General features: G+C 37.2%; 2 protein-coding genes across 3 annotated transcripts in view; both read right to left on the bottom strand.

Moving 5' to 3' along the window:
- LOC118280082 (CLIP-associating protein) overlaps positions 1 to 16,646 on the bottom strand; it is a 76,318-nt gene extending 59,672 nt beyond the window's left edge. Inside the window, exon 1 of the mRNA XM_050702783.1 lies at positions 16,484 to 16,646. The gene's annotated coding sequence lies outside the window, so the exon portion shown is untranslated. The remainder of the gene's footprint in view (positions 1 to 16,483) is intronic.
- A 956-nt stretch (positions 16,647 to 17,602) lies between these two features.
- LOC118280083 (uncharacterized) lies at positions 17,603 to 26,795 on the bottom strand. 2 transcript variants are annotated; one of them, XM_035599955.2, is made up of 4 exons: positions 26,531 to 26,795; positions 25,805 to 26,127; positions 25,301 to 25,435; positions 17,603 to 24,970 (listed from the first exon to the last, which is right to left on the bottom strand). In XM_035599955.2, the coding sequence occupies exons 1-4, from the start codon at positions 26,625 to 26,627 to the stop codon at positions 17,735 to 17,737; spliced, it is 7,791 nt and encodes a 2,596-aa protein (XP_035455848.2). In that variant the 5' UTR covers positions 26,628 to 26,795; the 3' UTR covers positions 17,603 to 17,734. The 2 variants fall into 2 exon arrangements, with proteins under 2 accessions (XP_035455848.2, XP_035455849.2); XM_035599956.2 differs by having other exon boundaries at positions 25,316 to 25,435.
- Between the last annotated feature and the right edge of the window lie 227 nt (positions 26,796 to 27,022).

Genomic DNA, 27,022 nt, shown 5'->3' with positions numbered 1-27,022 from the left:
CGGACTTTTGGGGGTTAGGAATTTAAGGGTTATTGGGGAATCGAGGATTGGGAAGATTAGGAAGAGGGGAATTGGGCCTCCAGTAACCTCACTACCACAACGCGAGCATTGTTTCACGTCGATTTTCTATGTGACTGTGGTATCACTATGGTAGAAGAGCCGGCCCATTCGTGCCGAAGCATGGCTCTCCAACGCTTAAACCATCTAATCTACGAACTTATACAATATTCTAAATCCCTTTAATGAAAGATAACACATCTATAAGTTATTTATCTTACTTTGCGTAGTGTATTTAATCTTTTGAACTCAATATTTATAAACTAAAACATCAGAAGCTAATCATCATTAATCTTAATAACTTGCCCTCAGATAGCGCGCCCGATATTCCGGCTTAGAAATATTGATGTATTACTAACTAAAGCTGTTTTCACGAGAAACTAATGCTGGTAACTTATTTTAAATTACTATCGATACTACAGCAACTAGGTATCCCATTAAAAATATATGACAATGCCTTTTTTTAAGTAAGTACATAGATACTTTGATCCCACATTAGAATTGAAATTCGATGGAATGCGTTTATAAAAACTATAAAAATGCATTTCTGTTCGTTAGTTTCTCTAAAACTCGAAAACGGCTGGACCGATTTGGCTAATTTTGGTTTAGAATTACTTGTGGAAGTCCAGGGAAGGTTTAAAAGGTGAGAAAGAAGTTTGCCGGGTCAGCTATTTACACATATTTTTTAAAGAAATCGAAAAGCTTTTTTTTTACTCAGACCTCAAAAAACAAGAGAAAAGATCGTAAACAATCAAAAACACACCAAAAACTATACGTAACATTACACCGTAAAAAGACAACATAAATTAAGAACCCACTTCCCATCTTTTCGACACGACAACATCCAATTTTCCAATCAACAGCCCAAGTAGAGCATTCACATGAGCTAGTAGCTGTTGCAAGTCTAACGTATCCGAAAATAAAACCACTTCAGTAACTAGGTAAGTAGTTATTTAAAGCCAGTAAATAATAGAACACTTTCATCTATTTTATTTACAGTCTATGATATGTGAACCAATACCCGGCGAGTTGATGTTCGAGTGTTGTTTGCGAGTGTACTTGTGCGTTTGAATGTAGCATACGGCCGAATACTGAAACGCTACTCAATTTTAAGATTTTCTTAAATATCGTTCTATCTCTGTCTTTTATAAAGATTTTGTAGTGTCAGAACTATTCTCAGAACGTCTTAAAATTAAGTGACGTTTGAGTATTTGACCAATAGTTAGTTAATATTAAAGTCACCGTGTTTTTTCCCCGAAGGGAGTAGGTAGAAATGTTCATTGGGCGCAATAGGGAAGATAACTAATTTTTATTTTTATATCCGCCTGGTAATTATATTATTTTCAAACATTAGACACGTATTTTTTTATTTTCATGATAGAGTCTCTCTGTGACTCGAAACTAGTTGAGCTTTTCTCCATTAATATACAGTAAACCGTGATTTTTTTAGTTAATTTAGTTAACTACAGATCAAACTGAGACCCTCCTTCCTTTTTAGAAGCCAGTTAAAAAAATACTAACTACTCTTTTCTTAGAGTTAAAGAGTATAAGACATAAGTTTACAGTTTGTCTCTGCCTACCCCCAGTAGGAGACAGGCGTGAGGTTACATATGTATGTATGTACATAAGTTTACAATATAATAAACAAACTTCAATTGATCTTGAAGACGTCGTGCGTCAGGAGAGGCTCAATGAGTAAATGGCTTGATTACACCGACCACCGAGTGACCTGGTGACGTCAGGGTTCGAGTTTATCACTCCCAAGACCTAGATAATATTGTCCTTGAGCTAAATATGTAGGTTATGGAGGAATACCTAGGTTTTGAACTGTAAAAGAGACTGGGAACACGGTGTTTTTTGTGAGAGTAGTCAGGCAGGAAATGCCATCATCTAGGTTAGTTTTAAAATAACTATTGACATGAAAAAGCGTTATTTTTACAGAATAACTATTATAATATTTCATTTAATTCAGAAAGCACGAGAGGTGCTACGTCCGATGTAAACAAGCAGACGGATCACCTGATGGTAAACAATCGTCGCTGCCCATGGACACCCGAAACACCAGAGGCGTTACAAGTGTGTTACCGGCTTTTTAGGGGTTAGGAATTTAAGGGTTGTTGGGGAATCGGGGATTGGGAAGATTGGGAAAGGGGGTAATTGGGTCTCCTGTAACCTCACTCACACAACGCAAGCGTTGTTTGACGTTCGTTTTCTGTGAGGCCGTGGTATCACTCCGGTTGAGCCGAGCCATTCGTACCATACTAAAATGCCTCATTTGTTACCGACCCTGTAAAAATCTGAGGGTTCTGTCTGATTTATTTCGTGTATTTTCCTTGAATACAAATCCTTCAGTAACTCGGTAAATAAATAACATAAATATAGGGTGTCCCAACAAGAACGCAAGATTTAAATTTTAGATAAAACGCAGATATTTAAAAAAAAATCGTGAAAACTTTATAATATCGTAAAGTAGAGAGGATGAGGTTATCTATGGAACAATACATCGGGCAGATGGCCGCCGCGGCTTTGCGGTACATACGCGATCTTTTGACGAAATTTTCATTGACCGTTTTGCATAAATGCTGCGGTATTTCATTAATACAGCGTCCAATTTCCTTTTTAAGGCTTGAGTCGTCGTCGGCTTATTCTCATAAACCATCGACTTTAAGAAACCCAAAAGAAAAAGAGTAATGTTGATAAATCACATGATCTAGGCGGCCAATTCTGGTCTCGAAAACGTGAAATAACACGACCGGGACATGACTGATGCAGCAATTTAATTGTTTCTCTGGCTGTATGACATGTGGCGCCATCTTGTTGAAACCACATGCCCTCCAAATCCATTTCTTCAATTCGAGGTACGAAAAAACTGGTTATGATTTTACGATACCGAACACCATCATTGACTGTTTGCGCTTGACCTGCCTCATTTTCAATCGTGTAGCACTCCATTTTACTAACCTCGTACCTTATACTAACAAACAATAACACTTGTTCAAATGTCAAACAATGACACTTCGAATGCCGCCAAATTTAAATCTTGCGTTCTTGTTGGGACACCCGTTACAATATAACAAACGACAGTTATGAGACGAGTCTGTTCGCAACAAATTCAATGACTAATTTAATATGATTCACGATTGAAATTATATGCAGTGTGTGTTCATTTAGTTAGTTACGTTTCAGTTTGTGTTTCAGATTGCTTATTATTAGGTAGTTAATTAAATAATTACTTCAAGTAATAGCATCGCTGTTTAGGAACTTGTAAACAAAACATTACGTCTTATATTCACAACGTTAGGGTGTTTGTCTATCAGAGATGCTTCGAAGATGTAATAGCTAAGCTGTGAAACTATGTGACTGTTTCTACTGATAAGCCATGTAACTGTGCGAGGAAGATGCGTAGCTCGAGTATGCGATGTATCGATAGTAGAGAAGTCATCTATAGCACACATCCATAGCACGCATCCATAGCACGTATCTTTACATATAAAAAATATAGCTTAGCTGAGTCCGTTTCCACCAGTGCTAAGCTATGTGTACCAATGAATATGATAGGTGGAAGCCAAACGCATCCACAGTAACGTAGCATAGCACATCTCTGGTGGAAAATCACCTCAAACTTATGAACGGACAAAGAATATTCACTACATCATTACCAGATTGTAAGATCAAAGAAAATATTCATAAGCAACAGTATGCTAGGCATCACAGCAAAAGACAATAACAAACAAAAGAAGACACTCATTCTCTTGACATGATCAGCATCAGACCAGGCCTGGCGCCACCAGCCATTAAATTAAATTTAAACGGCAATTTATACACAAACGCGTCACTGTGTTAGTAAATGTTACTTGTGTGTCCAATGTACATACATAATGTGAAATAATACAGAAGGTCCATTCTAATGGAGAACGCTTTAATGTGCGAGAGACATGCTTCGGCACGAATGGGCCGGCTCGACCGGAGTGATACCACGGCCTCACAGAAAAGCAACGTGAAACAACGCTTGCGTTGTGTTTCGTTGTGTGACTGAGTGACCCAATTACCCCCTACCCAATTCTTCCGATCCCCGTTTTCCCAATAACCCTAAAATTCCTAACCCCAAAAGGCCGGCAACACACTTGTATCGATTGATACCACGGCCACACAGAAAACCGACGTGAAACAACGATTGATTGTGCCTCTGGTGTTTCGGGTGTCCATGGGCAGCGGCGATTGCTTATCTATCATCCGTCTGCTCATTTACCGGCTTATACCATAAAAAAAAAAAACGAAATGATACCTATACCTAGTTTCACTGTTACAAACTAGCTTTTGGCTGGTAGCGTAGGTTTACTTATTATTCTGTGGCGTAGGTAACTACTGTTGTTGTTTACTGTACTTCCATAAATATATTTTTTTAATATTTTTTTCCTTAATGGTCATCGCAATAGGGATAATGTCAACAAATCCGTCAGTTAGGTAATTAAAAAAAATTAAACAAGTATTATTTTTTTATATAAGATAACAATAGAAAACTGTTGAAGGCAAATCCTCCGCTAACGGTCACCGGTGACCACCACGGCGTTCAATGTGTTAACGAATAAAAGTTTTGAAGTGGGAGAAAATACGTGTATTAATACTTTAAAATAATCTACAAGATGGACATTAAAATAAAAATTATTTACTATTGTGCAAAAAAAATACACAATCAGACCTGTACTTCTGCCTATTCTCGTGGGCGGTGATTAATTAACACTTTCATGTGTTTCAGGGTCAATATCAAACAGCCCACGCGAAACACACCTTTATTGATATTATAATTAAAGCCTTTGTTACATAATAGAATCGTGACGATCAAGTTACTGAAAGCCTAGCTACCCTGACTTTTTTTTTAAGTGTTTAGTTAGTTATAGGGCGTGGTCTAGATTTTTTTTATGAAACACTCCGGTAAACGAGCTGAGGTATCACCTGATGGTAAGCTATTGCCGCCGCCCATGGACACTTGAAACACCAGAGGCGTTACAAGTGCGTTTCCGGCTTTTTGGGGGCTAGGAATTTAAGAGTTCAGGAATTGGGGTTTGGGATGATCTAGATGATCAGTAATGGCTAATAACGGCTGATATGGAGATGAAAGTAATGTTTCTCATCATTACAGGGCTGCAGAATTATCCTAAAGAACGCATTAATACGAAAGATGCAAAAAGCAAATCATCAGTCCTTTTCTAGGTCATAAAATGGTTCTAGATTCGAAAGGATCCTGTGCGTACGGCGCGTCGCGTTCCGCGCGCGCCTCAAAGAGCCAGACCACCACAGATGGGGCCCAGTAGGGCTGATGCCCGATCCGGAGCTGCAGATAACGTAACAGGTTACCGGGGCTCCAGCTCAAAGCAGAAGGAATGGGGTGGTTTTTAGTTAGTAAGAGTCTGACACTCCCTCTAGCCTCGCTCAAGGCGGGAGAAGCCACTGGATGATTTCCCTTCCACAAAATAAGGTTTGAAAGGATAAGGAACCAGAAAAATGTCTCTGAGTGCGGCAGTCAGACAATTAGCTCTCTACGAAGCCATTTGTAATAAAATTAATTCTGTACAGGTATGGCAGCGTAATTCCATGTAATTTACGTCAACTGAAAACACTGAAATTGCTACCTACACTGCTAATTTGTGAAATTATTATAATTATTGAGTTTTTGGGTGACATGAGAATACCAGACAAGGTTAGCGGCCATGGAGAAGTCAATGTCAAACCTGTTTTGTTTATTTTAATTTGGTACTTAATTCATACGTACATACATAACCTCACGCCCGTCTTCCACGGAGGTAGGCAGAGAAAGAACGCCAATTGCTATGACTCTTACGTACCTCTTTCGCTTCATCAACAATCATCAGTCTTTTCATGCATGATCGTCGGTTAATACTAACCAATTCGTCTGTCAAAATAATTGTTGGTCTGCCGAAATTCATAAAAACTTTCAATAACTTAAAAAAAAACCGTTGTCCCCTATACACCCCACACTAAGTTTTTTCCTGTGTCGTGGGTGCGTTTACAAACATTTAATTTCACATACAAATGACACCCAGACCCGAAACAACAATCGGTAGATAACACAAAGAGTTGTTCCGTGCGGGAATCGAACCCGCGACACGTAGCACGGCAACGGCAACTGTGCAGTCAAATTACTAATTCGTCTTTCAAAACACTTATCATTCTACCGAACCTCAAAAAAAAAAAAACCATCAAAAACTAAGAGAACTCTAAAATAAATTAGCATATAATAACGTGATGTGCCATTTTAATATTTTTTTCACAGACTTTCTTCTAGTACCCACGAGATAATGATGGGAAACTGCTCGTATACTGTGCCTTCAAAGTTGACATGTATTGTTTACTATACGACAGCTCATCAAGTTAATCTTCTTTTGTTTTTTTTTTCGCCGTGTAGTGACAGCAGGGTAGAATGGACTACACAAGTGATTAGAAGATTATGTCAAACCCTTTAATGTAGGTGTAGAAGATGTTTTTTTTTTTTGTTTTGAGGGGGAAATCGTCCAATGACTTCGCCCGCCTTGGGTCAGGCGAGAAGGTGTCACTCTTACTGACTAAATACCACCCTATTCCTACTCCTGCTTAGAGGCGGAGCCCCGGTAACCCCAGCTCCGGAATGTAAAGGATGCTTATGGTCCAGCAGTGGATTGTCGCAAACTGTTGATAATAAAGCTGAATTAAAAGAAAGAGTGACGTCTGATTCACGCTATGCTTACATTTACGGTTCCGGCTTGAAGAGCAGGGGTAAGAACGAGGTGGTTTTTAGTCAGTAAGAGTCTGACACTTTTCGCCTCACCCAACGCGAGAGAAGTCATTGAATTTCCCACACTCAAAAAAGTTTTTACATTTAGCAATGCACGAAAACAAACTGATGATAAAAAATTACAAGTAACGAAGGCTTTAAAACAACAAAACGCGAGTATGACCGCGTCAAACACCTAGTTACAAGTCTACCTAGCTCATAATCAGGTCAATAGGTCACATGACTAAGCCTAAGTACTAGTAATTGTTATTAAATCAAGTTATTTTTCCTTGTGACTTGCATTTATTCAATGCTCACCTTACGATGGTAAAAAGCTGACTGCCGCGTTGTAGAAAGGTCAGGTAGGTATTGTCTAGTACTGACTGGTATTTCAAAGTCAAGAAGACTATGTCTGTTTTTTTTTTGTATTTAGTTATATTAGTTCTCCATGGACTCTTGGTCCGTGCCCTTGTCATACATTTCTTTTTTACAATAAGTCTAATCAATATTTATAGTACCTATGTTACACATCTAGACACACGGCAGTGTGTCCGCCAAGTTCGAGCAAAAAAACCGACACACCGGCCGTGGGTTATATTACACGAACCATTTCGGGCCAAGTTCGACCCACCTATAACTCAAAATCTATTTTATCTACGCATATGAAATTTCTAGTATCTGTCGAGATCTACTTACTTATCTAAAATACAAAATTTCATTAATGTACCTTTTGTAGATCTTGAGATATTGACGTCAGAAAATCGCTATTTTTACTATACACTCACTGACTGACTCACTCACTCATCAAAAACCTAGACCACTTCCAATAGTCGTATTGACTTGAAATTTGGCATGGAGGTAGGTCTTTAGGTCAAGGTAAAGGAAAAAATCTGAAAATGGCCAAGTGTGAGTCGGTTTTAAAAATAATGAAGGTGTAAATTCATACCCCTAAGGAACTAAAACAAAAAAATTATCTATATCTTCCAATGGTCGTACCGACCTAAAATTCGTTACGAAGGTTTGTATTTAGTCAAAGTAAAGTAAAATAAGAAAAAAAGAAAATAAACCTTACAAAAATAAATGAAATCCCACCCAAAACATAAATGTGAAAGGATGCCAAGTTCGATAATATTGGAATGCTTCGCCTATAAAAGAAGTGAGATCTAAATAAGTACCAAGTTCCATACACAGACCTCAGTTAAAAATGATATAACTTGGCAAGTTTTAATAGAAAATTATATACTTGACTCATTGCGTTTAGTAGGTTTATAACAAAGTGTGTGAAAACTTGCCAACTTGTTATATCATTTTTAACTGAGGTCTGTGAATGGAACTTGGTACTTATTTAGATCTCACTTCTTTTATAGGCGAAGCATTCCAATATTATCGAACTTGGCATCCTTTCACATTTATGTTTTGGGTGGGATTAGAATTAACCACAATTACTAATTTATTATTACAAAAATGCTTACAGTATTATGACTGTGTTGATTTGTATTAACAAAACAAACACAGGTAGGTAATTATTTTGATATCCATCAAATAGTCAAGCCAGTCAAATCCTAAACGTAACAGTAAATCGGATACATCCAGACTCCGTACTGCTATTGCGAAATTTATGAAAAGCCCCAATAGGTATACTTTGTAGGACCTAGGATATGAACCTAGTGTTGTAAGAGACTCAAATCTTGAAGTCTTATTAATCATCATCGTCATCATCATAATCAGCAGAGCGACGTCCACTGCTGAACAAAGGCCATCCCATCAGTCCTCCACGTAAGTCTTAAGTTAGTAGTAGAAATCCTTTAACTATAAAAAGTCCTGCCAGAAAAGGAACTCAAAGAATGAGACTGACATTAAAAGAACTCACGAAGTTAATAAGTTAAATTTTTAAACACTGTCGCTATAGGGGGCCTTCCTAAGTTCCTACTCACACAAGCAAGGTAATCCAGTATAAATCGCCAAGCTATATCGAGTACGTATTTCTAACGTGCCTGATAACACTGATAAGGGAAAGTTTATCAATAAAAAATGTAAATATTATCATTTTTAAGAATTGATCCAACATGCTTTTATGTAAAAGGAAATACATTACGACAATCTTTTATCTAAAAGTGAGATAACATAATGCAATCTTACTTGCAACGTCACGCCTTTTATCCTCGAAGTGGTAGGCAGAGGTGCACATTACGGCATGTAATTCCACTGTACAATGTACACCCACTTTTCACTATTCGTGTTATAAGTCCCATGTAATAAGGGGTGAGCCTTTTGCCATGTACTGAGTACAATTACCTCCCGCAATCTTACTTCTTACTACAATATTAATAAATGTGAAAGTTTGTGTGTATGTTTGTTTACTAAATCCCGTCATAACGCCTGAAGGAATCGGGATGAAATTTGAAACAGAAGTTACATTTTCGTTAGCTTTAAGTTCTCTTAAGTCATCCCTATACTAAATAAATTATGGTCTGGAGTAACATAAGCTACTTTTTAGCAAAGCCACTGGCAGAACTTAGTATCTCATACTTCAATAATATGTAATGTAACACATGAAAGTCATAAAAGGAGTATAACAGCGACATTAACAAGGCTACTTTATAGCTTAGTCATCGTTACGTTAGCTTGCAACCTACATAATACACATTCAATCTTATAGCCAGTCAATAAAACCTTGTCTCCACATCTACACACACATATAAATAATATGCAAAACTGTTTGTTACACTCTCAGGGCCAAATCATTGAGATCAATGTGAGAAATCATATTAAAATTGTGAATGTATTATTTGTTTGTTTGTTTGGTACTATTTTACACCTAAATTGCTTCTTTTTTGAGGGGGGAAAATCAGCTAAAGGCTTCTCCCGCCTTGGGTGAGGTGAGAGAGAGTGTCAGACTCTTACTGACTAAAAACAACCCCGTTACTACTCCTGCTATGAGCTGGTAATCCTTATGGACACTTAAATGGCTGAATCTCTTTCATATTCAGATAAATGGGACCCTGGTAACTACTTTCTTCATCTATACAGAGATAAATAAACCTAATGTAAAACCTTTCAAATAAATAAAGAATTTTTAAAAACGGTTCAACAATTGGCAGTGTTCAATGAAATAAAAAAAAATAGACGAACATCCAAACAGAATAACACCTCCGTCTTTTTTGAAGTTAGTAACAAAAAGGAAACTCATTTAGTAATCATCTGAGACAAAGGTACAGACATAATCCAGTATGTGTCAAAGCTAACTAGGTACTTAGTCACAAAACACACATGTATGCTCAAACTACGTCATTATCAAAATAAAATAAAACATTCTTAGTAACATTATCTTTGGAGATAAAGTTGCGATAAGGTTGTAAACAAAATTTATAAATTATCATAGTTTTTTATACATCACAGCTGTTTGCATTAGGGTAGGCAGAGGTGCTTGGGAACAAACATTTTAATTATTGCCAGTATGCTTATTGGTAACCAAAGTTAAAAACATTATAAATGCAAATAGGTATATTTTAAAACTAGATATTTTCTAAGTAATAATCTGTACTGTGCAACTTATACTATGCATTTTACCCATGTAGGTATCGACACATATCCACACATGTTTTTAACCCTAGAATCCTAATGTGCAGCTGTACCCCTCAAGAAAAAAAAATGTGATATCGTAACATCATGCCTTTTTACCCCTGAACAGGTATGCAGAGGTGCACATTACGGCACATAATGCCACTGTACAATCGGGCAGATATTATGATTAGTAAGATGTCACTCTGTTTAAAAGTTTTGCAATTGATTCATTTTTAACTAAAGAACTATACAAATAACAAAATTGGTCATGAAATACCTATATGTAATATATGTATACCTGCCTATCCCCATTAAGATTAACATAGATGAGGTTAAGTTACTCAGCACAAACTAATCTGAGGTTATATTTAAATGGTTTTCTCGAAAACCATGGTCAAATTGCTAACTGAGAAATGTCAAGGTTGAAAGATTCAGTACTAACTAACACACACATTAATAACTACACTTATTAATTACTTAATCTTTTAAAAGAATGATAGAGGTATAAATTACATGCTTTTCATTAACGAAAATACACTTAATTTTATTTGGTATGACATAAATAATGATTTTTGCATTTTTTTAGGAAAAGATTGGTGACTGTTGATGAGGTCAAAGAGGTAAGAATCATAGCAATTGGCGATCCATAGTCTGTCTACTGAGACTATGTGAGACTGTCTCCCATGGGAAGACACAGACTATGGTTATGTGTGTATAATTTGTGAGAATTATTAATTAGCTATTTTTAAAAAGCCTTGGTCTTACAGATTACTCACATAACTGTTTGACAAGGTAACTTGACTAGTTTCAAGCCATGATTGGGGGCATAAACAATAATGTTGAGACTTTTTAATTCCCGAAAATGGCTAGAGTTTAGTACCTAGATATAGTTCATTATGTCCATGTAATAGGTTATTGGGCATTTCTAATTCTAATTGGAATTTCAAGTTTTTATTTTAGTTTGCCATGTATAAAGATAGGTTGAGTAAATATGTATCAGAAAAGAATTATTAATACCGTTTGATCATGGCCATAGCTTAGTATACCTAGTTATAAGCTTATTGTAAGTTCAAAGAATATGGTTTATATTCTTTATGAGTAAATAAATAATAATTTATTATAAACATCACATTTTAAGTTAATTCCAACAATTCTAAACACATATTAAACTGTGTATTATAAAATGTTGATTACTTATTAGAATATTAGATTGTATTTGAGAGGTTATGTTAATATTTCAGAGAAATAACATTCAATAAGATTATTAGAAAAATATTATGTATGAGGTAATTTTTAAACATGTATAATAATCTTCTATACTTTAACTATAAATTGAATGGCATGATGAGAAAACCAAATTGTTTTTAGAAAGTAAAGTGACCTATTTTGAAATAATCCAATTAAAACCTCAATTTGGGCACAAATGGCTAGGTTGTGAGCCTATAACGAGGCAGGAATGTAATTAATTCGTGGCATGACATAATTGTGGACCCATTTTATAGTTTACTGACTCATTGGTCAGAGTGTAGCAAAGGGTGTGCAAGGGGCTTGGGACTTAGAAAAATTTTGACCAAAAATAAAAAAAAATAAAAATGGCTAGGATTTTGATTCCATCGTATAGAATACCTAAAAATAAGGCGAAAAGCATCGGGGCACGTTTTGTCTAGGACTTCAGGTTCGCCTGAAAATGAGCTCTAAAGGTCAGTGCGCTATGTACGTAAAAACACTTAGAAAATTTTCAAGCAAAATTAACAATTCTTATATTTGGCTGGTTTTTAATTTCCATCGCATAGAATACATAAAAATAAAGCGAAAAGCATCTGGGCATCGTCTCAGACTTCAGGTTCGCCTGAAAATGAACCCTAAAGGTCTGTTGGGCATGTACTACATACAACACTTAGAAAAATTTTCAATCAAAATTTTTATTTTACGTATTCACTACTTTTTGCTTTTTATCGTGTAGAGGGATGAAAAATAAACACTTTTCACTCTGATCACTTTTTGCCTAGCGTCAGCCGTTCGCCAGTTATAACGAGTGAAAGGTTGGCCTGAAAACTGAAAAGTTTCGAAAATCAAATTTGTTTAATACCAATGTCTAGAACACACGAATACAAATATTTTTTGTTCTGATCACTGACCGGTACGAGTTACCAATCGACAAATATTCGTAGTTGAAGGCAACCAGGGACTTGTAATTTTTTCGCGATTTGAGCCGGGCCGTTTACATTAGGGTGTGCAAGGAGTTTAGGACTTAGAATTTTTTGTCAAAAATAAAAATTCCTATAAATGGCTAATTTTTAATTTCCATCGCATAGAATACATAAAAATAAAGCGAAAAGCATCTGGGAACATTCCGTGTAAGACTTCAGGTTCGCCTGAAAATTAACCCTAAAGGTCAGTTTCCGATGTACGTAAAATACTTAGAAAAATTTCAAGCAAAATTTTTATTTTACGTATTCACTACTTTTTGGTTTCTATTGCGTAGGCGGATAGAAAAATAAACAGTTTTCACTCAGATCACTTTTCGTCTAGTGTCAAAGGGTTGGCGGGAAATAGTCCTAGAAAAGTAAATATTGCTTTAAAAAATAGAAAACAATATATATTTATTATAAAATTATTAAAAACGTATAAAACACAAAAAAATAAATAGAGATACCATTGGAACTTTAAGCTAAAGTTAATAAAAATTTACCATATAAATTTTCATATAGAAATTCCCGACACGTCTTACGCAGGTGCCCGCTCGCGCGGGAGTGCCCGCGCGACCCGATGTCTTGTTTATATAGATGTTTTCACCAAATTTTGGCAAGTTGATGTATCGGCGACGCATTTCGGAGCAAATTTTGTACTCAAATTTCGATTTTTGTATGTTTCCGTTGCGAAATTGCGATAAAAAGTGTTCATAGTTTCATAGTTTATTTTATTAATCGTTTTTAGTTTTATTCATTTTTAATTTAGTTATTACTTTTTTTAATATTCTTTAATAGTAAGTTAGTACTTAGTTGTAGATTTAGTTTTTGTTTTAGATTTAAGTTGTTTTTTTAATTGTTTTTAAGTAGATTTTAGTTTTTATTAATTATATTTTATTTAGTATTAAGTAGTTAGTTAGTAAGTAAACATGAATCCTTTAGAGCTAATTTTGGCAAGGAATTTTAATTTATGGAATTACGCCTGCGCAATTCCCAATGAGGAAACTGCGGTGGCTGCAGCCAAGGCATGGCTGCTAATTCCAGCCCGGACGCCTCGGTGTCCAACATGCCGAGGCCCGATGTCGAGGGAGGCTAAGGACAGCTATAAATTAAAATACCGATTAAGGTGCTGGAGGTGTGCAAGGGAGGGCAGGCCGTCCATTAGGTCCCCTCTTAAAAATACTTTTTTTGAAAGGGCGCACGTTAGCGTATTAAATACGCTACGCCTAATGGTGCACTTTTTAAGAAAGGATAAGGTGTCACAGGCGGCCAAAGATGTCGGGGTAACAAAAAAGACGGCGATACAAGCTTACCATTACTTAAGAGAGGTGTGCGAGGTGGCGGAAGCTCACGATAGAGAAATGTTAGGTGGTAGCAATGACGTGGTCGAAATCGATGAAACACACTTATATACAAGAAAGTACCACAGGGGCCGGCTGTTAAGGCGGCAAACATGGTCGTTTGGGTGCATAAGCCGCCTTACTAGAAAAGTTCACGTAGAACTTATCCCAGATAAAACCCGTACGACTCTGGACCCTATAGTAGAGGCAAACGTTCGCACAGGGTCGTACATTATGTCCGACATGCACCGCGCCTATAATAACATTCATTTACGGTTGGGCATGAGGGGTCATTCAGCTGTCAACCACAGCCTGAACTTTGTCGGGGGCACGGTTGACATTCCCGTAGATGCCTCCCTGGGAGTACCGGCTCCAGGTGGGAATGTAAAGGTGAAAATCCACACCAACACCCTGGAGCGGCAGTGGCTGGAACTAAAAAGGCATTGTCGGACATGTAGGAGCCAGCGTCGCCTTAAGTGGTACATGGGAGAATACATGTACCGTCACAATGTATTAAAGGATCTCCCATCGGACGCGGCTCGATTTCGCCGTCTCTTGCGGGATATGCATAGGGTCTATCCCGGCTTAGGGAAAAGAGGCATCAAAACCAGAAATTGTCGGTGTCGCGATCCAAATTGTCGCCGTCGAAATTAAACCCGGTACGAGTAATCTGACATTTCTCTATCGTGAGCTTCCGCCACCTCGTACACTTCTCTCAAGTAATGGTATGTTTGTGTCGCCGCCTTGCCTTTTTAGTTCCAGCCACTCTCGAGTCCTTGACCCCTCATGCTACAAATGTTCCAAATAAATCCACAGTACCTACCCTCGCAGGCCTCGCACACCTATCCAGCCGTTTATCGGAGAACGACTGACGTTAGACGAAAAGTGATCAGAACGAAAAGTGTTTATTTTACATCCCCCTACGCGATAGAAACCAAAAAGTAGTGAATACGTGAAATAAAAATTTTGCTTGAAAATTTTCTAAGTGTTTTACGTACATCGGGAACTGACCTTTAGGGTTAATTTTCAGGCGAACCTGAAGTCTTACACGGAATGTTCCCGGATGCTTTTCGCTTTATTTTTATGTATTCTATGCGATGGAAATTAAAAATTAGCCATTTATAGGAATTTTCATTTTTGACAAAAAAATTCTAAGTCCTAAACTCCTTGCACACCCTAATGTAAACGGCCCGGCTCAAATCGCGAAAAAATTACAAGTCCCTGGTTGCCTTCAACTACGAATATTTGTCGATTGGTAACTCGTACCGGTCAGTGATCAGAACAAAAAATATTTGTATTCGTGTGTTCTAGACATTGGTATTAAACAAATTTGATTTTCGAAACTTTTCAGTTTTCAGGCCAACCTTTCACTCGTTATAACTGGCGAACGGCTGACGCTAGGCAAAAAGTGATCAGAGTGAAAAGTGTTTATTTTTCATCCCTCTACACGATAAAAAGCAAAAAGTAGTGAATACGTAAAATAAAAATTTTGATTGAAAATTTTTCTAAGTGTTGTATGTAGTACATGCCCAACAGACCTTTAGGGTTCATTTTCAGGCGAACCTGAAGTCTTACACGGAATGTTCCCAGATGCTTTTCGCTTTATTTTTATGTATTCTATGCGATGGAAATTAAAAACCAGCCAAATATAAGAATTGTTAATTTTGCTTGAAAATTTTCTAAGTGTTTTTACGTACATAGCGCACTGACCTTTAGAGCTCATTTTCAGGCGAACCTGAAGTCCTAGACAAAACGTGCCCCGATGCTTTTCGCCTTATTTTTAGGTATTCTATACGATGGAATCAAAATCCTAGCCATTTTTATTTTTTTTTATTTTTGGTCAAAATTTTTCTAAGTCCCAAGCCCCTTGCACACCCTTTGCTACACTCTGACCGACTCATTACTTGTAATAAAATTCGATTGTCAGTCTGTTTAGTTTGCATGCGAAATCTTTTCCTCGACATTGTACGACAGCTTGTTATGATGTCATCCGTCGCCACCGTCTTCAATACGGGCCTTCGTGTTTATAATTTAACTTGGATTACCCTTGAATTAAAAATTTGCAACACGAAAAAAATATGTCACATCAAATTGCATTGTATTCGAGTTTTTATACAAAAATCGCACAGGTGAAGGTTCGTATCTCAGAGAAGGAGTACAAAAACAAGATTATTGAAGGATTCTCGCAAGGAATATCGAAATCTGCAAAGTGTCTGACAAAGCATCTGTCATGTAGAATATAGCAAACCCGTTTGACGACCGTTGCAACCTCTCAAATCCACAATACAACGAAAATAAATGTGTAAATACATGCTTGTTACCTGAAGTAACTCGATCGCTAGTAAAACAAAGCACTGGGACACTATTTCGACGCAAATATATCATAAAAAGGCACCATTACCATCTATAGGTACGACCTTTGGAAACAAAAACTTCCTTGATCAACACTAATCAACTCATCACACGCACAGTTCGCGGTTCACAACTAATTTAACACTAAGAATAGCTAAATAGAATGTTTGTAATTAATTTTAAATAGTATTTTCACAAGACAAATATCTCACCATTTCAAAATCACTTGAAAAATTCAGCGATATCGCGCATGTCCGACGAAAATTTACATCACGTGACCTGTCATGGCGTCTAACTAACTTTTTAATTCTTTTGCAGCATTGCTTTGGAATGTTGTCATACTTCCTGAAGCGTTCCGAGTTTAAGTTTCATTTGTTTTATTTTTACATTTTATCTTTAATATTATAATTTTTACGTACACTTCAATATTTATTAACGTTATATAACGACAATTTTTTTTTACGTAAATAAAAAATTACCGATAGAAGCAAAAACAAACCGTCATGCCATAGACTAGGAGTATTGGCGCCACACTCGACCTGTCTAACTAAAAATTCCCGCGTTTTCAACGGTTTTTCTTCTACTTTTTTGTGATTACTAATGATATTAATTTGTAAAATAACGTTAAATAAACTTATGATATTTTTTAGTTACAACGTAAGACTTTCTTGTGTATAAGTAATTAAATATCATGAATCCTAAACAAAAGAGTCGCGGGTGTACCTGCAAAATAGAAAACGCTAATCACAGACGGCGATTGTAACATTGTAAGTACCTATGCGAGATTCTCAATCAAATTGGCATAATTAAAAGCAATTCTTTATTTTTATTGTAGGCTAGTTTCTTCTAAATTACCTTCTTATCAAATACTTAGCCAAGTATTGAACAAAACTTTTATGTAGTTTGAAACTTGTACCTACCGCAAAATACCTACCTACCTAGAATAAAAATTCTTTGAAATTAAACTACTTAACACAGTTTTTCTGTGTATTTAGTAGTAGATTTTCAACTTTATTACCTAAAGATAAGGTTGAAACTTAAATAAACACGAAGCCAGGTAGAATACCTACCGGGTACCGTATTTAATTTTTATCTTTTGTTACGTACTTATAGGATTGCAGTCCATTGTAGTAAGATGGGATAGTTTGTAAAATAAAACTAGTTCGGTAAAACGGGGTGAGTAGAATTTGAGGGGAGGAGTGAATAAACGTTGGGAAAATGTTCTAACATCTATTCACCCAATTCACCCTTTAAATTCTATTCTTGAAATTCCCGTTTTACGGTACCTATATATTTAGTTACCTACCAAATGCGTAAGAAAAACAAATATGTAATGTAGTTTAATAATTTTATTTCATGATCAATTGATAAGATTTCTTGCACACTGCATTATTTTAGACCAATCGATTTCTACTATTGTATGGACAGTTTGAACAAAATCATTTACTTAACGAACTAACAATTCATTGGCGAAAACATTCGGGGAAGTGCATGCACACGGGGATTCCGAGACAATCTTCGAAATACTTCTGCATCGCCAGCACACAAAGAGGAATTCCCTTACAATTTTTCCCTGTACATCTTTCACAAACGCAAATTACTTCTTCATCACCCTTGAAACCCTGCATTCTACGACCTGCGAGCATGGATAGGCAACGAGGGTTGGCTGATCCGGGCATAGGTGATTGAGGATCGTTTTGTGCTGGAGTGGACCCCGGTGGTCCCTGTACTGGACTTGGCTCGAGACTAGGAGGAACAACCAACTGTCGTTGGAACGGCACAGGTCTAAAAACTGGCGTTTGGAACAAAGACTCCGGAGTTGGATCTTCTTGTGGCGAATGTGCGCCTCCTGGACTCTGACCTACTTGCCGGGGTGTGCCCATCTGCCCAAAACTTGTTGGAGATGATTCTCTAGGAGCTTGCTGTGGCTGTTGTGGAGACTGATAGTATTGGTTCATAGATCTTTGATCCGGCTGATTATTTGGTACGCCAAATTGCGCTGGGACTTGACCTGGTGTCTGAGAGTAGTAATTAGGCGGAGCTTTTGATGAGTTTAGGAAATTCCCTCCCTCAAAATCACTATAGTTTCCTGGCTCTGCCACACTTTGATCAAATTGTTGTGCTGGATACCTGCTACGATTATCTGGTCCAGGATATGACGGAGTTTGGTAACTTGAATTTGGCATTCGATTTACAGTTTCAGGCAATGAAATCCACTGTTCTCCTTGACTTGTGTCGTACTGCGGAGGTCTTTGAGGAGAATTCTGTTTCTGAGAAGTTCTAGTGTCATTTTGGCAACATGATGATGGCTTAGCGTAATTATTAGGAGCAGCTTTTGATGAACTTACGAAATTTCCACCCTCAAAATCATTATAGTCTACTGGCTGTGATCCGCTTTGATCGAATTGGTTTGCTGCCGGCGGATATCTACTACGATTTTCTGTGCCAGAATATGAAGAAGGTTGATTACTTGAATCTGGCATTCGATTTACTGTTTCAGGCAATGAAATCCACTGTTCTCCTTGGCTTGTGTCGTACTGCGGAGGTATTTGAGGAGTATTCTGTTTCTGAGAAGTTCTAGTGTCATTTTGGCAACATGGTGATTTAGCGTAATTATTAGGAGCAGCTTTTGATGAACTTACGAAATTCCCACCCTCAAAATCATTATAGTCTACTGGCTGTGATACGCTTTGATCGAATTGGCTTGCTGCCGGCGGATATCTGCTACGATTTTCTGTGCCAGAATATGAAGAAGGTTGATTACTTGAATCTGGCATGCGATTTACTGTTTCAGGCAATGAAATCCACTGTTCTCCTTGACTTGTGTCGTACTGCGGAGGTATTTGAGGAGAATTCTGTTTCTGAGAAGTTCTAGTATCATTTTGGCAACATGATGGTGGCTTAGCGTAATTATTAGGAGCAGCTTTTGATGAACTTACGAAATTCCCACCCTCAAAATCATTATAGTCTACTGGTTGAGATACGCTTTGGTCGAATTGGTTTGCTGCCGGCGGATATCTGTTACGGTTTTCTGTTCTGTTGTGTGAGCAAGCTGGACTACATGAATTTGGCATTCGATTTACTGTTTCAGGCAACGACACCCATTGTTCTCCACTGTCGACCTGCGAAGGTATTTGAGAAGATGTGTGTTTCTGAGGAGTTTTAGCATCTTCTCTGTTTTTTATTGTTAACACCTGATCTCGTGATACGTAAATTGACCCTGATGTGTCACTAGGTTTCGTAGAGGTATTTAATTCACCAGCCTGACTGCTGGTAAGCGGTGGCGCTTTTCTTTCCGATTCATTGTTTTTAAGTTTATTAATAAAGTCGTCTGCATCCTTAGAACTTATATCCTTGTCTAGCTTTTTGAAGCACCTAGTAATGTCTACTTTCATTTTCTTTTCGTTAGATGGAGTGTAACCTGATTTTTCGATGTCACATAACCTTTTAGCGAGATGTTTTTTCATTTTATTTCTTGGCTCTCCCTCGGGAACTGATTGTTGACGCAGTAATTGATCCACTTCTTTTCTCATCTTGATTTCAGCTACTTCTTCTTTTAAAGCTGTTTGTGGTACTGGAATTTTTTCTAATTCACAAAGTAGCTGGTTTCGTCGTACTAATGGGTCCACTTTTTCATCTTGGCAATTCTTTCTTAGGTTGGCACAATATTTAAGAATTGCATCATTAAGTTGTTTCTTATAAAGTTTTCTCCCTTCCTCATCATGTTTGTTGTAATTGAATTGTACAAAATTTTCTACGATTTCTTCTTTCAATTGATTGAAAAGGGCTCGTTTGCCTTCTGTGGTATCTTGAGGTTCTGTTAAAATGCTAGCTACGGTGCTATTGAGTTCTTGTTTGTACTCATGTCTTGCTTTTTCTTCTTTGATTAGTGGTTTTATTGAAATTATCTTTGTTATAAGTTGATGTTTTCTCTCGATTTTAGTATTTTCAAAATTACGATCTACAGGTATATTGGACAAAATACCTTCAAGTTCCTCATCCAGTAATTCAGTGTAAACCACATCATCATTGAAGATCTCTGGGTCCATATTTAATTCGCTGATTTGAATGATGATTCTGGTAGATATGTTGTCTCTAATGACTTTATTTTGTTCCTCTGTTGAATTTAATGGCAGTTGGTTGCACCATTCATCCACTATTTCTACTATAATGTCACCTGGTTTCTTATGAGCCATAGGTGTAGCTTGTATGCAAGGTTTTGCGTGGGTTGCTTTTGATTGCAATTGTGGCCCTTTCTTTGATTCTTTCTTATTCTTAACTCCTTTTCCACCATTACACTTTCCTTTACATGTTTTGTCAGCAGGAACGTATTTTCTATCTTTTGACGTTGATTTCAAGAGTTTTAGTAATTTTTTCGCATATACGTCATGTCCTTCATGGCCAGCGGTCAGAGGAAGTTTATCGAGCCATTTTCTTGTTTCTTTAAGAATATGGTCGTCTACTTTACAACTTTTTGTCTTTTCTATGTCATGTATTCTTTTGGCGAGTGTAGAAAGTATCCTGTCTCTTTCTAGTAGTTCAGTTAAATTATCGGTATGTTGAACGGGAAGGCTCTCATACCAGCCGTCTATTACACATCTTGTTTTAACTTGTTCTACTTCATCAATGACTGATGTTTCATTAGGCATAGGAACTTTGAATAATGCACTATAGAGTTCGTTGTAAATTTGGTCCTTTGTCAGAGGCAGAGCATTTCTGTTTCGTGCGCTTTCGAAATATTTGTCAGTTTCTTGTTTGATTTGGTTTTCATATTTTGCCTTAACATCTTCATTAGCGTGATCAAAGTTTTCTAAAATGAACATACTAGCTAAGTGATTTTTATACAACTCAAATCCTGGATCGAACATATGCGTACTTTGCACTGGGTTAGGAATCGACGCGTCTAAAGTAGTTTCTAATTTATTTCTATAATTTTCCCCTGTTGATTTTTCTTTGATGACTTTATTAGTTTCCATAATACTGTTTATCAAATTTTCTTTAAGTTTTTCTCTATTTTTCTGTAATTCAGGATTCTGTGGAACATTTTCTAATTGCGTATCGATTTCGTCACCCAGCATTTCTCGGTATAGTAAGTCATCATTAAAGACTTTTGGGTCTAAATTCAGTTCGGTAGTCTTTTGGTATAAGTTCCTAGCTATGCCTTGTTTCATTTTCTTTACTGCCCCTTTATCTTTATCTTTGATAGGCAACTTGTTGCACCAAGATTCAATGGTTTCAACTATTGATTCTGCTGGCGTTTTCTTAGACTTAAATAAGCTGCATATTGAACTTTTGCTGCCTCCCTTAGAAACATTTTGTTTATTATCCTTTTTGGATTTGATGCTACTGTTAGAATTTGATGAATTTGAAGATGAATTTATTACATTATCACTAGATTTTACTTTTAAAATGTTATTCACTCTATCCATTCTACTCATGAGTTGTTGTGTAACTATTGGCAACACGATTGGTCTGTTTTTATCTAGTGGTAATTTTGATACCCAATCACCGATGTACGATTCTAATTTTTTATCACCTTTCTTATCGTTGGGATATGCTCGTCTTAGCAAATCTGTCTCGCACATTTTCTCGGACAATTCAGCAATCATTTTGAATCTCTTTTCTTGAAAATCAAAGTTTGGTAACACAATAGGAAGGTTATGCATCCAGTCAATAATGTCTTCCCTGTATTTAGTATTGTAATTACAGCGATTAACGTCTTCATCACTTGGTATGGGGACGTCAGCAAATTTTTCATAGAGCAGAGCTTTATTTGGTGCCGAGGGATTCATTCCGTCCTTAATCATTTTGTTTACTTCTTTGTACAGATTACTGGTCCAAATTTCAAATTTAATATCATCATCAGCTATTTCCGCCCCATTTATACGAATATAATCGTCAATGAAATCGCTTAAATTCTGTTCTTTTATATCACTTGCGTTTAATGACTGACTTAGTTCGTTAGATTCGTTACCTGGCGATCTTGCTTGACTTCTAGGAGTCTGTCTAGGCGAAATAGGACGTCTTTCAGCAAGTCTTTGAAGTAATTGTTCTACCATTAGGGGAGTATTATCTTTATGTTCAGGTAGTATCGGTAAACCATACGTATGCATTGTTTGCAGTATCATTGAAGCTGTCAGGTAATTGTATTCCATTGCATTTGGATTCTGATATCTCTGTTCTTCAATTTCTTCAATATTCTTAGCGAGATCGTTTATAAATTCTATTCTAGTTTTGTTATCTGGTGTATTGAATTGTTTTTCTATAGGAATGTCGTTTAACCAGTTAGATATAATTTTATAGTAGTCTAAACTGCTTTTATATTTTTCAGGTCTAAACCTTTCATGAACCTTTGATTGTTCAAAGTATTCGTATATTTCTTTTCTAGTGTTAACGTCTTGTAGTCTTAATTCAGTTTTCAGTAAGTGAGCGAATGCATTGAAGATTAAAGGATCATCAATATTGTAATGACGTTGTATGAAAAGAGGAATAAATTCCCTTATAGTTCTGTCGGGATCACCCTGTATGTTGCCTACGTTACTTACATCTTGTTGGACTCGGTCTGATGGTCCAGCTTGCTTTTGTCTCTTTTCAGCAATCTTTGCAGCCATATAGCGTTGCCTTTCCTCTTGTCTACCTTGTAAAGTTTGGTCTTGAGGTGTATCAATGATCCTTTCCTTTAAATTCTGCGATAGCACGCCAACGTGCTCCCTTTCCTTGTATTTTACCATTTTTTTGACCCAACTATTAATATCTTTGTCTATCTCAGATTCTGGGCTTTTATTTCGCAGACGATCTTGCATATTAAGAGCTAATTCATGAACCATTTTATCTCTCACGTTTTTATCTTTGTTGCTATAAATTTCTGATGGCTGTTCGTTCAGCCAGACCGATATCTGGTCTTCTAAGACGTCAACACCTTTTGGTACATAGTCTTCTTCCCAGCCTTTCTCACCTTCCATGTGTTTTATATGTCCCATCGCCTGTCGAGTACCATGTTGAGATGCAGTTAAGTTTGGTACTGGCACACCATTTAATCTTTTAAGGAAATCAGCTATACGAGGCTTAGCTTCTTCAGCAATTTTATCGTCATCGTAAAAGTTGAATTTGTACAACCATCTGTATACAACATATTTTTGATATTTGTCCTTATCTGGAAACGCTTCTGGTGCTAACTGATCTACTTTGAAATGATCCATGAGATCGCCAGCCAGATCGCGTATTATAGTTTCTTTGAAATTAACATCTTCGTTATATTGTTTTGGTAGCGTGTCCATCCATGATCTTATTACTTTTGATACATTATCTATGTAAGATGTTTCTTCAGGGCTTAATTTTGATATTTCTTTTTTATCCGATTTTATCGGAGTAGATGTTACAGGTGCGTCGGTTTTCTTTTTACCAAATCCCCACCTGTAAATTGTGACTGTACTTGATAACTGAGGTATTACCGAATCAAAGCTGGTTGCAGCCGAGTGTCTAGTATCATGATGTATTACGTCTTTTACTTTTTCCATTATCATATTAGCAACAATTTGTGTTCTTTCACCTGAAATTCTACCAGTGTCGCGTAAATACTGGCAGATCTCATCTTTGATGCTCACTTCATCACCTGCACGTAAACAAGCTTTGGAATCTAAGAAAGAAGAACAAATTTCACTTTGAAGGTCATTACGATGGCAAACTTTAATTTTCTCTAAGCATTCTCCGACTCTGTCTGTTATAAGTTCTTTCAAGTTACCAAGTGTTTTAGGTATAGGTATACCCATAATCTGGCCAGCGCATTGATGGAACACCGAAACATTAGTTCCAGCAGTTTTATTATTTGATTGCTTCTTATTCACCTGGACGGCCAGTAAACGATTTGTGAGGTCTTCGGCAAGTCTATTAAGATATACAGTCCTAAATTTTTGACTGGTCAAAGCTAGTGGCGTATCATCCAAAATGTCAATAATTTCCCCTTTTAAGATGAGCTTGTAGCTTGTCGTGTTAAGTGGTATCTTCAGCAGTGGTGTTAGTCTTTTCATTATCAAGGCCACCACATTACGTTTAGTGACTCCCTTTGCTGGGTCTAGCTGAAGCTTCTGCGACCATTCCATTGCTTCTCTCTCAAAAACTGCCATTGGGTCGTCGTTTACTACAACATTCCTTGGGCCAATTGTCTTCTCGTACTTAATTCCAAGGAAGTTTTCATTGATTCCCTTAATTTTATTCCAAAGTTTTTCTCTTAATCCTTCTTTGAATAGCATTTGGTCCCGTTTTGTTCCATGCAGCCACATGGGCAGTTTATTCAAACAGTTCTCTATTTCAACCTTGACTTTCATTTCGTATGATGGTTCATGAGCTATACTTACTAATGAATTAAGTTTTTCTGCTAAATTGTGAACTACGTTATGTTTTATATCTTTGATAGTAAAGTTGAGAGAGTAAAACATTGGTACATGATGTAGCCAGTTAAGTATTTCATTTTGCAGATGTTCTTTATAGAAATTCCTCTTAGATAGGACTTCTCTCGTTTCAGATCTCTTCAGAGATATATCTCTGTCAAAATTGACCACTCTGTTTGGCTGTTTCCGTGGGAATCGGCTGGGACTGAAATCTCTCATTGTGATTTCTGTTTGGACTAGTCGACCGTCGTGGGAGAACGGTAGCGTGAACTTTGGTAATCTCATTCTGGACAGTGTTGGAGAGACGTTGATCTGGTGGAAAGAGGCAAAACAGTTGAGTTAGAAGATGAAAACTGGTACAAAGGTCATGTTTTTTAAACTCACACTTTTTTTTATAATAACTATCTTGAGACATACTAAATTAACTAAAAATCATCGTCTTGCGCACCCTGCTCATGATGAAGAGTCCCTCTGTGACTCGAAACTAATAAATTAGATTTAGATTTCAGCTATGATTGTCCCACTGCAGGGCAAAGGCCTACCTACCCTCCTTCCACTCCTCTCTGTTTAAACTAGTAGAGCTTTTCTATGTTCATTTACACCGTGATTTTTTAAGTTACCTCACACATTTGATTAAAATACCTTATTTGAACTTACGGCCTTATCACGGTTCTTCCTCTGCACGACAAACTCTATCTTCTTTGTATTGAGGTGGTGCATGAGCTGGTGTTGGGTCAGCCTCTCCTGGATTATGGGACATTGTTGCTGATTGCAAGACTAGAAGAAATGGAATAAAATATTTAAATAACCAGCTTTCAGTGAAAAGGGTGTTGTATAGTCACTTCTAAGTGTCGGAGAGCCATGCTTCGGCACGAATGATACCACGGCCTCAAAGAAAACCGACGTGAAACAACGCTTTCGTTATGTTTCGTTGTGTGAGTAAGGTTACCGGAGACCCAATTACCTCCTTCCCAATCTCCGATTCCCCAACAACCCTTAAATTCCTAACCCCCATAAGGCGGGCAACGCACTTGTAACGCCTCTGGTGTTTCAAGTGTCCATGGGCGACGGTGATTGCTTACCATCAGGTGATCCGTCCCCTCGTATACCAGTAAAAAAGCTTTACTTATCGCAGAAGAAACTTACAAGCACATAAGAAGATTTGATCTTCTCTTTGAAATTCTTGATTTGATTTATGTACCGGACATCAAGCTTCTTGGACAGCTTCTTATGTATCACTTCGCTGTCTCTATTCAACCACACTTCTCCACACATAGAGCTGTATTTCTTTTTCTTGCTTTCATTATCACTGGCTACATCTGGCTTTTCATCATTATATACGTATCTCGATGGGAAACGGGCTTTACAATTCTCTGTAGATTTCGATCGCTCTGCGGAATTAATTCCATTATATCTTTCCAACTGCTGCTCTGATTTTGATAAACTTTGGTACTGTGGTTGGTTGGACCCTGGAAATAAGGTTTATTATTATTATGGTATCAGCAAAAACACGTTTACTGTTGAACACAGGACTTATTGAGCGACTGGTTGCGATTGGAGGCGAAACAAAGTCCAATGCTATTTTCTACATTGGGTGAGGAGAGTTCCACAGGGACTATCAGACTCTTACTAATTAAAAACAACTCCGTTCCTACGCCTACTTTAAGCTGGACCCGCGGTAACCCGCTAGGACGTCCAGAGTTCCGTTTAAGCCGCGGTAAGCTCCTAGGACATCCACAGCTCAAGGTGCGAAGCAGTTCTCTGTGACCTGTGTCTTCTGTCCACTTTATTGGCGTAACTAAGTAAATAGAAACTGGCTAATAAAGACTGTTAGTTTACTTTCTTCTGGAGGTTACTTAAGCAAAGTTTTACCTTTAGGCCTCTTAACTGGTGGGCCAATGAGTGTGACAGCGAGCCCATCGCTGGACAAGTCATGGACGAGAGCGATGACGTCATCTGGGAGCACCATGGTATCCACTTCTACATCCCCATCATAGCAATGTCACATGTTTCTTCACTTCTTTCTTGTGTCTTTAGTTAAAAAAGTACATTTGTATAATTTTTTGGTTCAAAATGTGTTTGGCATTTTTGATTGTTGTTAGTGTTTGACGTTTGGTTCGTTTTGGTCGTTTTCTTTTATGGCTTTTCTAGATCTCTTTAGGTTTTCTGTCATATTCTTGAAGTTTCTGACTGTAGCCATAACTATAGCTTTAACGACTTTCATACAGATGTTGTGTGATAACGGGGCCAGTGGCTTAGGATGTTTTTCCAACAGGAATGTGCTATGTAGCTATGCTGTGAGGATATAATAGCTAAGCTGTGAAACTATGTGACCGTTTCCACCGATACTAAACTATGTAGTGG

This window comes from Spodoptera frugiperda, chromosome 22, assembly GCF_023101765.2.
Source record: "Spodoptera frugiperda isolate SF20-4 chromosome 22, AGI-APGP_CSIRO_Sfru_2.0, whole genome shotgun sequence".
NCBI lineage: Eukaryota > Metazoa > Arthropoda > Insecta > Lepidoptera > Noctuidae > Spodoptera > Spodoptera frugiperda.
Note: the sequence above shows the minus strand (reverse complement) of the source record. Positions and strands in the feature narration are given on the sequence as shown.